The sequence below is a fragment of the Podarcis tiliguerta genome, assembly GCF_965153285.1.
Source record: "Podarcis tiliguerta genome assembly, chromosome: 2".
Lineage (NCBI taxonomy): Eukaryota > Metazoa > Chordata > Lepidosauria > Squamata > Lacertidae > Podarcis > Podarcis tiliguerta.
In genome coordinates this window covers 67,002,839-67,015,993 of record NC_139535.1, presented here as the reverse complement: position 1 = coordinate 67,015,993, position 13,155 = coordinate 67,002,839, and the positions used below count along the sequence as shown (strand labels likewise).

The window sequence follows — 13,155 nt, the reverse complement described above, 5'->3', positions numbered from 1 at the left end:
TTCTGACATCTGTTCCATAAATTACTATTAACAACCGATGGGAGGGAGGAACCCCTATATTCTTTCAACATTTTCATGAGCATCACTCCCACATCTCCACACTAGGCACAAGTAGATAGATATTTGCCTACTAGCAAACAAAACCCTATCACAGCACTGAAATCTAATGGAAATGAAAACGTGTTTTCACCTCTAATTCTTGAAGAATTATATCTAACAAGGTTTTAAAAACAACAGCACAGATCATAGAATCACAGAGCTGGACGGCACCCCCTGCGACACTACACAGTCCCCCATCGAATTTGAAACCATACCGGACCCTGCTTAGCTTTTGCAAATGTGCTAGCAGTTTTATTACTCCATTTTGGCAACACAAATGTAAGAGTAGAAGAAGTGTGGGGACCACATGTAGTTTGTGTAAGAAATCCCTGCCCATAATCTCTTGCAGGAGAGGGTTCACCTTCCTTCATTCCTAGCTTCCTTTCCCTTGCACAATCACTTAACAATGAGATGAGCTTGAGAGTGCTCACCTTCCACAGAATTATTACCCCCCCAACCCCCCCCCCCCACAATTTCATTCATGCCTTGTGCCACTTTTGTCATCTGCTGCTTGGTAACAGAATGAAGAACATATGCATTAAACTTTGCCTGGGGAAGATCCAGCTGGTTCAAGGGGCAAAAAGGTCCTTTAGGCACCCGGCAAGATGAGAGGACCCTTTCTTGTCCTACGTTTGTTCTGCACATCCATATGCAGAGGATTCACTTTAGAAGTATAGATAGCAATAAAGTCACTTACGGAACGCAGTATACAGTTCTTGCAGAGTTAAGGAACCATCGTTGTTGTAATCATCAAATCGGAGAAGATCCTCTGGTGTACAATCTGAGAGAACTTCTTCCAGGTCGTCCCTTTTCATCAACTGTTGAGATCAGGAAAAGAGGTGGAATCATTAGAATTACTTAACCAAATTTAATTGAATATACTTTTTATTGCATGGGGAAACTGAACACTGGGATATTGTGGGCTGGGGAAATAGGCCGTAAAAAGTACATAAGCTTGGTATGTTTAGACAAAAATCGCATTTTGTTAGGAATGTTAAGCTTTTCCTGATGTTTTCCATTATTGCTTGAAGGCTTCTACAGCTACCTTGTATGAGATCAAGTGGTTGGAAGGCAGGAGTCACCAATAAATCACCAGGAGTCATCAATCACCAATGTGATTGTTTTATGTTGCAAAATTTGTTGCAATATATCTGAAGGAGCGTCTCCACCCCCATTGTTATACCCGGACACTGAGGTCCAGCGCCAAGCGCCTTCTGGCAGTTCCCTCACTGCGAGAAGCCAAGTTACAGGGAACCAGGCAGAGGGCCTTCTCTGTAGTGGCGCCCTCCCTGTGGAATGCCCTCCCACCAGATGTCAAAGAGAACAACAACTACCAGACTTTTAGAAGACATCTGAAGGCAGCCCTGTTTAGGGAAGCTTTTAATGTTTGATGTATTACAGTATTTTAATATTTTTTTGGAAGCCGCCCAGAGTGGCTGGAGAAGCCCAGCCAGATGGGTGGGGTATAAATAATAAATTATTATTATTATTATTATTATTAGACATCAAAAGTAAGCTATACATGGCCATACTACATGCATGTTGTAATAGAAAAGCCAAGTTAACCCTAGCAGCAGCAGCAGCAGCAACAACAACAACTTTCTATGAAGTAGGCAAAAATGTCTCAAAAGCCAATCAGGAATCATTCAGAAAGTTCCTATTTAACACCTAAACTGGCTAATCCCTACTTCCAAAAACTTCGGGAGGGCAGAATGCAGTATCAGCCTACGTTCGGATCCACATAAATGTGTGACAACGCAATACAAGGAAGTTTCATGATACCATTTCAAAGATGGGGTGGGGGCAAACATGAGAATGCAGAGGGCCAAGATTCAAGTCACCAAGGATATGGTCAACAAGTGCTTCATGTTCTTCATGATATCAGATGTGGCTCATTTCACTGATGACAATGTCAAGTAATAATGCTAAAAACATGACCCTTCATCCACCATGTAAAATAGTCAATAAAAGTGAAATCAACCACAACTTCCAGGGTCTACCTTTTAAAGATAGAAATTTCCCTTTGTCTGCTTTTGTATTGAAAATTGATTAAGTTTTCACAATACTGACAAGCTCCTTTGATTTAATGCCAGGAAAGAAAACACTTTAGCAGTTATGAATTTAGCAGATTTATGAATCTGACCCTACAGACACAGCTTTAAATGAAAATAATATTTCAATTACCATAGCTGTTAATGGGCTTGTATACTCAGAAGTTTATCTGATATTTCACAAGAATAAGGCTGATGTGTGTGTGGTGGATTTCAATCAAATGTTTTTAGTGGCTAAGACTGAATTTGTACCATGAATTAAAAGAACAAAAAATGACCTTCTACTTATTTATTGCTAGGGGCGCTTTTCTCTCTGAAAAGAATTATTTGACATTAATTGAAGCAAATAAGTTGGCAATTCTCCAAAGGCTAAATTCCACTTTCCCTTAACTTTCCCTCTTTTTTTTAACCAGTTCAATACTGGGTAGGGAGAAAGATTTGGCAGATGTGTTGCAACAAAAGTATGGTCTACATTAAAAACAACAACAACCTATCCTTCCTTTCAACCAAGTTAACTAAACCAACAGAAGCAATTATCATGTTCCTACATTAATTTTTGACCAATCATTTCCTATATAATTGTTATGGCTTCTCATTTAACATCATTGTTATAGCTTCTCATTTATTTATCAGTATACAATATACAAGAGCACTGACAGTGTATACTGACAGTGTATATGAAGTCTGCCCAGACTGTCATCTTATACAAAGCCCTGCTACATGCAACAGTTACATGCCGAATTTGACATACATAAGAGAGCCTAGGAAGTGATACATCATATATAACTTCATGCTATATGAGAATAACTATGATGTGGAAGTCAAGATGGGCTACGAAAACAAAGAAGTGGCCTCCTGCCAAACCCTCTGCAAACTTGTCTGCACACTTGGAACATAAGAATATAGGAATCTGTCTTGCGCTGAGTCAGACCATTGCTCCATCTAGCTTGGTATTGTCTACAGTGACTGGATTTCAGACAGGGACTTCTCTCAGTCCTACCTGGGGATGCCACAATGCAAGGCAGATGCTCTACCACTGAGCTATGCCCTTTCCCTAACTGGACACAGCAGAAAGAATGCTGCATTTGCTCCCCTGATCCAAAGGTTGAGTAAACGTGGGTAAACAACCCATGGGTAAATAGCCTATGAAGATAGTGTCCCTTCCATTTCTTTACTTTCTCATGTGTGACTTACTGGCTGCCATTTGCTCCTGTAAAATTTTGCACTTTGGAACATCACTTCAGTGTGTGGGGAAATGGCCAGCCATCCCTTCCTCTGTCTTGTCTGGATTCCACTGCCAGGGAACTCATACAAGGGTGCAATGCTTCAGGGACTGAATATAATAGGTTCCTGAAACAAAGGAGTCCTCCCTCCACTTCCCTTCATAAAAACAATAGATCTCTCTCTCTCTCTCTCTCTCTCTCTCTCTCTCTCTCTCTCTTCCTCCTTAAGCCAGATCATGTTACACTTTAGAATGACCAAAGAGAGAGAGCCCTAGATTTACGTAGTTGTGCAGATATGAGCATATTTTACTCTAAGTGAAAGGCACTGCAAGTATCACAGAACAGGTATGCCCCATGCCTCAAGGGTGCTCCTGAGTGAATGTCCTTATTTTCCTCCTTACAAACAAATGGCTTCTGTTTACCCCTAAGGGAGAAAAGTAAAGTGTTCACTACTCAGCCCAGCTGAAATTCAAGGCATATGAGAACACAGCTCATGTCTCTGTGCTCAGGAGCCTTGGCAATATGCAAGCCCTCCCTCCAAACAAATAAATCTGCTAAAATGATGGGAATTCTGCTCGTAAGATAATGAAAACCACTTCTTTCATTCCATTGTAACATGCATCATATATAGTAGCTACTCCCAATGCCTGATTACATTTGCATTTTGCTTTGTCAGTGCATCACACACACACACACAATGACATTTTGCAGTTTTTTCAAGCCTGAAAAATATCACATTTCTGCTCAACCAATTAGTGCTCATTCATGAATTTAGCAGACATTGGATGTTATATGGTCTTTCCTTCTTTGATCTATCATAACAACTCAGCCAAAGAGGTGATTTCTCAAAACTTCTCATTCAAAACATCTCAACATGCCATGTTATTGTGACAATTACGTTGTGCAGCTATTTAATCCTTTCAAGGTGGGACTTACTAGGAGTACATTCCAGCAGATAAACAAACAAAACAGATGGAGAAAGAAATATTGTGTAAGGACTAATCAACATTTCAGTTAGGATGCTTATTAGCCAAATCCATTATGTGGTTCCCACCCTCCCCTCTCCTTCCTTAGTTCAGGGAACTTAGGGATGGGGCAAAATTTGCCTTTTTCTGGTCTTTTGCAGAAGGTAAAGCAGCATCTTGCTGCCTCCTGAAAACTCTCAAAAATATATAGCCCCTCATCAGTTGATGCCTCCTTGCCCTCAACTGTCAGTGGGAGAGATGGGAAGCAGACCTCATTCCACTGAAAATTCACTCCTGAAAATTCGCAGAGGAAAAGGAGAGAAACTACCCAGCAAATCTCCTAAGAACATTAGAAGAGCTTGTTGGATCAGGCCAATAGCTCATCTTGCCCGGCCAGATGCCTGTAGGAAACCAACAATCAGAACATGAGAACAAGAGCCTCTCCCCTCTTGTGGTTTTCAGCAACTCTGTCATCTTACAAGAACAAATGGAATCCTCCTTAATGAGGGTCCTGGTTGCGCACAGGCCCCTAAGGCATCCCCGCTAGGAAAGTTGTTGCTGGGCATGGCCCAAGCCTTAACCGTTGGGCCCCAGGATCGCACCAGGCTGTTTGGGACAATTGGGGCAGTTGGCACGATTCCTGGGGCCTACAAAAGTGGCAGTGCGCCGTAACTGGGGGCACTTGCTTCGCGCTGCCAAACACCCACCCTCCCTCCCTAATTTTAGGCGGTGCTGCTTTGGCCTTGCTTTGGATTGGGTCGCCTGCTTTGGAGCAGGTGCTGGGTAGGAATTATTTCCATTTGGCAGATTGGCTGTAGTCACTTGGTTTTTGCCTACCCCCTTAGCAATCATCACAACTTTGTAAGGTTTGGCGGTTAGGCATTGGCTTATTGAAGTGTGTGGGAGGGGAGGTGCGGCCATCACTTGCCCCTCCATGAATAAGGGTATTCCGGTAAAGGAATCTGGGGGTCCTGGATCTCATCAGAAGTCCACTTGAGGGGCTAGGGCCGTGCCAGGACCACAGGAACCCTGGGGTAAGCTTCGGTTGGTCTTCATTGATGTTGCTCCCTCATTTGGTGTTTACCCTTTCAGACTTCCAGCCAGAGAGGCAGGAGTCAGTTATAGTCTGTTGCCAATGCCTAAGCCAATACCACTCACTTTGCTGTAATCAATAAAGTTGTGGCCTAAATTTTGCGCAATGACTTAAACTAAAAATTAGGTGTCAGTGTGAAGTTATTTTCAGGGGAAGGGCTTGGGGGCCTCAAAGCACAAATGAACATGGTGGATCAGATCAAGGATCCATCATTTTTCCTGGTTAGCTGGATCTTTCTCAAAAATGCATAATCAGGGCATGATGGGAATAACCTTCCACAACATGATGATAAAGACAATATCACTTTGTGTGTGTGTGTGTGTCTCACCACCATATATCTAAATTGATCAATTGTCAATCAACACTTCTGCAGCTACAAAAGGATATTGTACATGTGGGACAGAAACTGTTGTTAATGAAATTTTTAGTATTAGAGCATCTCAGAGGAAGGAGGGAGAATCTATGCTGATTTTCATATTTAAATATTTTTCAATGCAAATAAAATCTGATATCTGTCAGCGAGCAGGGCATGTTTAAAAAAGATGATTGCAGATGCAAACCTATATTTGCCAGAGAGCTAAGGAGGGAAAAAAAAAGTGGCATAGAAAATTCTTATTTTGCAAAATATCCTTAACAATATAAAATAATGCCACCGCTTCCTGAGGCAGATGGGAGAAAAGTCAGCTACGGCAAGATATTTCATAGTCTAATTTTCAGCAGAGTTTTACAAACAGCTCGTCTCTTGAGGATTCCACTGTGGTTACACTCAATTTACACTTTGAATGGGAAATGCAGTCCACTTCATAATTTGATTTTCATTGAACAACAAACCCACCTGAGCCAATTCAGAGCTGCTGAGGTGCCCATCACCATTTATATCCAAGTGGTTAAACATATCTTCAACTAAGAAGCGCTTCTGGATTCTCTCATCTCCTGGGTGATTTTGCTGCCTCTGCCGGTGAGATTGAAGGTCCAGCAGGATACCCTTCAGCTGACGGTAGTCTGCCATTGTACACATGTCACCTGAAAGATAAAACAGGATTACGTGACTGCATGCCTCTCCCTGCTTGATCTGCACTTCTACGGAGCCAGGAAAGGTGCCGCCCAAAGGGAGATGCCCTGCGCCTACTGAGGTTTTCAAAAGCAGTGCTTTAAGATGATCCTAATGAGATGCCCTTTCATAAAGACAATGTTTCCCCCCCTCTCTAAATCCTACCTCCAAGGAACTTCATCAGTATCTCACTTTACAGATTATACGGCTTCACTCAGCAGACAACCGTGTAAAATGTAATATCTGCTGAATGCATTAAATGTCCTCTAGATGCTTTTTTAAAAGTATCCTTATTTGCCCCCACATAGTCGCAGTTTATGCACCGCTGCGTTTCCACAGTGCAGTCCGGTTTTTCTAATATATAAGGAGAAGATTAGAGTGGCTTTGAAGTGGTGATCATAACTAACTGAGTCTCAAGGCGTGAACTGCTGATTATCAGGCGGAAGTGCTGTGGTATCATTTGCACACTGTAAATATGCCATTTACAAGCTGAAACTCAAATTACCAAACTCAAAAACCATTAGTTCTGCGGCTGTGTTATATTACAAAAGTTTCAAAAGGTTTTTTTTAAAAAAATAAACGAATAAATAAAAAGAAAAAGACAAGAAACAATACTGCTTGAAAGGGGCTTGTGGTACCAGGACCCACATGACTTAACCCTCCCCTGTGCTGTTTTCAAGCTCTGACCCATTTGACACCACATCACATAACAGAATGCTCTGTGCACTCTTCTTCGTCTGCATCTCCGGAGGATGTACTTGATAACATCTGCAAAAAGAACTCCCTACTGTAAAAGGGAGCACAACTGGCCTAATCAAAGACTTGAACTCAGCTGGCCAGGTACATAATAGCACTGTAAAGCAAAGAGGATGGAGGGCAACTCCAAATCTTCCAAGACGTTTCCCTCGGATATAAGGTATCCTGATTTCCATTGGACTGACTTCCTGATAATGAGATCAAGATTAGGATGATAGGATATGTAACCAAAATGGGGCTTCTGCTGGCTTGCTGCTGCTCTTTTCCCCTTTCTGTCAGTGGAGGTTGGGACAGGGACCAGTGAAGTGTGTAGGGGATCACTAATGTTCAGAATAAAAAGATCCCATAAGTAAGTCTGACTGGGGAAACAGTGGACAGAAATGGAGTAACATTGAAGCGAAGTATGTATTAGTGGAGGAGCCAACATTTTGTTACAACCAGAGGCGTAGGAAGGGGGGTGCGGGGGGTGCAGACCAGACCAGGTGTCATCGCTGGGGGGGGGGGGACATGACTCCCAAGCCTACCCTGAGCTATTGATGCGGGGCATGACAAAAAAAATTCCACACTGGGTACCACCTGACCTTGGGACCTTGGGTACAATTGTATCCTTTCAAGAATGACTATGTTCTAAAGAGTGTTTTTATGTGCATTTTGTTGAACACGTTTAGAAACCTCCCTGGTAAAACAGAGTTTCTGGTTGTGGGAAGGTTTCTAAGACTGTTAAACAGAACATGGTTCCAAACGCTCTATACTTTTCATATGAAATGCATGAAGGTCCCAAAAAAGATTCTGCATGCCTGTGGGGACGCTGGGAGGCAGATCGTTTTAGCTCTTGTGTCTTTGGGTGAATCGTGCTTTAATGGAAACTCAAATCATGGGAGAAGAACACCGAGAGAACAGAAACTCTTCCTTTTAAAACCCCACTCCCACAATAAGTAGAGCTGCACACTGTAATTGGTATATTAATCAACTAAAGCTTTAGGCAATTAATCAAAGGATGCCACTTTTAATCAGTAAGTGCAGATTTTCATCAGTGGGGCTGTGAGTTAATAGCACAGTTGTTATGTAACCATTTTAGCTCTGGTTTATCTATTTGAGAGGAATGGGGGGGAATACTAAAAGTGGCCTTTCCCTTTGCCCATCAGCACTGGATTTTGTTTATGGGGTTGTAAATTATTATACACTTCCTTCACTGTCTCAGTATACATTGTGGTGATGGGCAATTCAGCAAATGTAATTTAATCAATGTAAATTTAATTGACTAATGAACACAGTAATTGGTGACATGCCATTTAATTAATCAAAAAAACACTATTTAGGTTGCAGTCCGAAGCACCCTTACTAGGCAGCAAGGCCTACAAATTTTAAAGGATGACAATGTTTCGGTTTCTACAGGCAGTGCTTCCGATATGTATTCGTTTGAGCACATGCACATCTCACCAAACCTGGAAGTGACCTGAAAACATCACAAAAAAGGGGTGGAATGGGCCGGGGTGGGGCAGGGTGGGGGTGTGTGGAATGGGGTGTTTGCAGGATTTTTTAATGGTGTTTCAAATATATATGATTTCACTTAAATGTGTGGTAGCGTGGAATGTAACCCCCATGTTAATTGGGCCTGTATATTGTTTTGGGAAGTGTGAATAGCTTCACTTTTAACTGTGAACTGAACCAAATTCATCTCCCACCCCCAGTAGGCATAGCATGATCCCACCCAAGCATAGCATAAGACTTGTCTACCTTCTATCATATGACTCTGTCCAATAACGCCTCCAGAGAGAAGCTCATCCGGATCCATTTTCGATCTCCTCCCAGTGCAAAAGTGACTGGAAAATTTATTTGCCCAGTTTTTCCAGTATCTTGTATATCTGGTTTTAGCAGTTGTTTTATACATAGTCTGGCTTTCATTGATTTCCATGCTTTGTATTGTTTCTATTGCTGTATTTTCTTGTGCTGTTTTACTCTGTGTGTATTGTAGCTTGCACTGAAAGTTTACGCTGCAGCATAGCTGGCAATTCAGTCAGTACATAGTGTGGGATTCAACTAATTTGTTGTATGCATGGAACAAGGTCCATTTGCACAACATGACCATCTCCTTGCCCTATCTCCGGTGTCCCTTAAATCTGCTTTGGGGAGTTGGAGGAACCCTCTGAACAAAATTAGGTGATCACATAGAGATGACCTCGTTCCCCATGTGCATACCACACTCAGCACTACATTGAATTTTTCCCATGCACTTGTATTCCACTGAGTCCTACTCAAGGTAAACCCACTAGAATTAAAGTACCTAAGTTAGTCATGTGCATTAATTTCAATGGGTCTATTCTATTCTTTCCGCAGGGCCTGTAAGACAGTTGTTCCGCCTGGCCTTTGGCTTGGAGCCAATTTGATTCCCTCCCTCCCTCCCTCCCTCCCTCCCTCTCTTTCTTTTTTCTTTTCCTTTCTCCTCCTGCGATGAGGCTGCATTTTAATATTTTAATGTTTCAATATTTTAATTTTGTATTTTAATTTTGTTTTTAAGTTATAATCATTCAACTTGTTTTTATTATTGCTTTTTAGTCGCCCTGAGCCCGGGCTTGGCTGGGGAGGGCGGGGTATTAATAATGATAATGATAATAATAATAATAATAATAATAATAATAATAATAATAATAATGTATTCAGTGGCCAGGAGTGCCTTCCATCAGCTTCGACTGCTGGCCCAGCTACACCCCCATCTGGACAGGGATTGCCTAGCTACTGTTGTCTATGCTCTGGTAACCTCAAGGTTAGATTACTGCAATGCATTATACGTAGGGCTACCAATTAGTTAGGGACACAGGTGGCACTGAAGGTTAAATCACAGAGCCTAGGACTTGCCGATCAGAAGGTCGGCAGTTTGAATCCCCACGATGGGGTGAGCTCCCGTTGCTCGGTCCCTGCTCCTGCCAACCTAGTAGTTCAAAAGCACCTCAAAGTGCAAGTAGATAAATAGGTACTGCTCCGGCGGGATGGTAAACAGTGTTTCTGTGCACTGCTCTGGTTCGCCAGAAGCAGCTTAGTCATGCTGGCCACATGACCTGGAAGCTGTACGCCGGCTCCCTCAGCCGGTAAAGCGAGATGAGTGCCGCAACCCCAGAGTCGGTCACGACTAGACCTAATGGTCAGGGGTCCCTTTACCTTTACCAATTAGTTTCTGGGCCCAATTCAAAGTGCTGGTTTTGACCAATAAAGTATTAAACGGCTCAGGACCACAATACCTCAAGGACTGCCTCTTTCCATATGATCCTACCCGGACCCTGAGATTATCTTCTGAGGCCTTGCTTCATGTGCCGCTTCCTCGAGAGGTCCGGAGGGTGGCAACACGAGAAAAGGCCTTCTCTGCAGTGGCTCCCCATCTGTGGAATGCTCTCCCTGGGGAATTTCACCTGGCATCTTCATTATACACCTTTAGGCAACATGCAAAAATGTACCTTTTTAACAAGGCCTTTGGTTGATCTGATTTACATCCTATGCCCTTTTAAAATGTGTTTTTTGTGGGGGAGGGGGGCTATTGGGTTGTTGTTTTTATTTTTATTATGTATTTTGTGGTTTTATATCTTGATTTTATTCTGTGAACTGCCCTGAGACCCCCAGGTATAGGGCCGTATGTAAAGAAGAAGAAGAAGGAATAATGTTGGCTATAACCCTTAATGTGCATATAAATATCTCAAACATAAGACGGTGGTGTCTTCCTCACCTAAAGAAAGTGAGGTCTCCATATTTAAAACGACATTGAAAAAGAATTCAAATGACCGGTTCAAGACAGAGCTAGCACTTGATAAGCTACTCATGTTTCAGTTTGTCTTTTATGAATAGGTGTCTCTTTTTATATGAATGGCTAATCACAGGGAGCATTTCTACTCAGCCAATTTATCCTTTAATATCATCCTGTGAGACGCATGGCTACCCCTCCGCCTGCATAGATAAAAATCACTGCTTGACACCTCTAGCACATCAGGGCATCACTTAAGTCCTATTCAAGCATTCCCCCCCATCCACGATTAAAAGCACATAAGGAAAGGGGAGGGGTTAGGCTGGCAATCTCTGCCCCTTCAGCGTTGAAGGGTAGCTTGACCTCATTTTTTATAACTAAAACTTTAAATCTGACCCAGCCCCATATTGCAACTCCTTTAATGGTGCTATAATGTGTACATACTGTAGCAAGATGTCCTACTCAGCAACCTAGCTGCCACATCCTGTACAGTGGTACCTCAGGTTACATACGCTTCAGGTTACATACCCTTCAGGTTACAGTCTCCGCTAACCCAGAAATAGTGCTTCAGCTTAAGAACTTTGTTTCAGGATGAGAACAGAAATCATGCTCTGGCGGCATGGCGGCAGGAGGAGGCCACATTAGCTAAAGTGGTGCTTCAGGTTAAGAACAGTTTCAGGTTAAGTACGGACCTCCGGAATGAATTAAGTACTTAACCTGAGGTACCACTGTACTGGCTGCAGCAACTTCTGTACTCATGGAGGCTCCTTGCACAATTCAGAACTCACAGTTTAGAAGCTGCCTTGGTTGGTACACCAGCTATGACCATGCCTGGTCCAGGTCAGCTTCAGCTCTGAGGTTCATGCATTGGTAACTTGAAGACTAGACTGCTGTAATGCTCTCTATGTGGGGCTGCCCTTAAGGTTGGTCCAGAAGCTGCACAGGTTTCTGATAGAAGGGCTCAGTAAGAATACCAACCATCTAGCATTTTCCCCTGTCCCTACTTTTGCCTCAGGTTTGCTATCAGATATTGTGCTTAATAAGTATCATTGCATTTAATGCATCAAGCAGAGAGAGAAAGAGAGAGAGTGAGTTAAAAGCTTTCTTTTCCCCAAGGGACACTTAATGGAACAGTTAACACAGAGACCATTTCTATTCAATATTATCGTTCTTTTTACAACACATATTAAATGAAAATTAAAAATTACATATGCATAAGAATCAGAACAAAGGAGAAAAAGAAATGGGTTGGATCCAGAGTGCCCTTTGAGGGAAGGGGAGGGCTGCGATCCAGTGGATGTGCCTGCTGGAGGAGGAGGAAGGGTGATTTTCACCAAAGCCCACTTTCACCTGCCATGCCACCACCCGCTCTGTTTCAAATACGGGTGAGAGTTGGGGGGATTTGATTGAGTTCACATTGAAAGGCAAACCTACCTAATTCACACACTTTCCAAAATAATGCATGAACTGAATATCCTTTAAAATCTGCACTTCTCTGGATTTTGCAGCGCAGTTCTCCAGACACGAAAGTGTGTGCATAAAATGCATGCATTTGTGAAAATAACGAATAAAAACATTATATATGGGGAACTGGTTTTGCAAAGGGAGGATTTTGCACTAAAATACAGATGAATTTCCCTGAGGACTTTTTTAAACAAACAAACCCACAAATAGTTATAGAATGCAGAAAACTGCAGATTGGAAAAAATGAAAAACAGAAAGCAAAACTGAGAGATTCGGCCACCCCTGATGCCTCTGTGTTCTCTTCCAATGCTGCAAGGGTGTTTCTGCATCTTCAGCAAGCAACCTTCTAGGAGAGGAAAGGAGCATTTGTGATGGAAGAGTTCCTCCTGTGTGGCTGATGCAAATTCTAAGAAGTAGACTAGCCTTCCTGGCACCACTTTCTTCAAAAGCTTTACCCAAACTCCTGAAAGTGGCTTCCCTTCCTGCACTGTTCAACTGGGTGGCTTTATTTATTTTTTTTAAAAAAAATATTCCTGTAACTCCCTTACCTTCTCCACAAAAGGGTTCTTAAAATCCTATTTGAGATGTTTGTATAGGGCTTAGCAAGGGCAGTGGCTACTCTCTCCTTATCATTTCCCTTTACCCTCTTGCTGCTGTCAGTGACACTTGTAATCTTCTTACGCTGTACTTGGAATCCACTAGCTTTATCTACTAAATACTCTC

The 13,155-nt window shown here is 42.4% G+C and overlaps 1 protein-coding gene across 3 annotated transcripts in view; it reads right to left on the bottom strand.

The window, feature by feature from the left end:
- The window catches only part of FSTL4 (follistatin like 4), a 343,973-nt gene that overhangs the window by 146,679 nt on the left and 184,139 nt on the right, over nucleotides 1-13,155 (bottom strand). For all 3 annotated transcript variants that reach the window (XM_083428816.1, XM_083428817.1, XM_083428818.1), the window contains exons 5-6: nucleotides 6,267-6,454; nucleotides 797-917 (exon numbers count right to left, since the gene is read on the bottom strand). In XM_083428816.1, coding sequence (XP_083284942.1) covers nucleotides 797-917; nucleotides 6,267-6,454 — 309 coding nt within the window. The remainder of the gene's footprint in view (nucleotides 1-796; nucleotides 918-6,266; nucleotides 6,455-13,155) is intronic.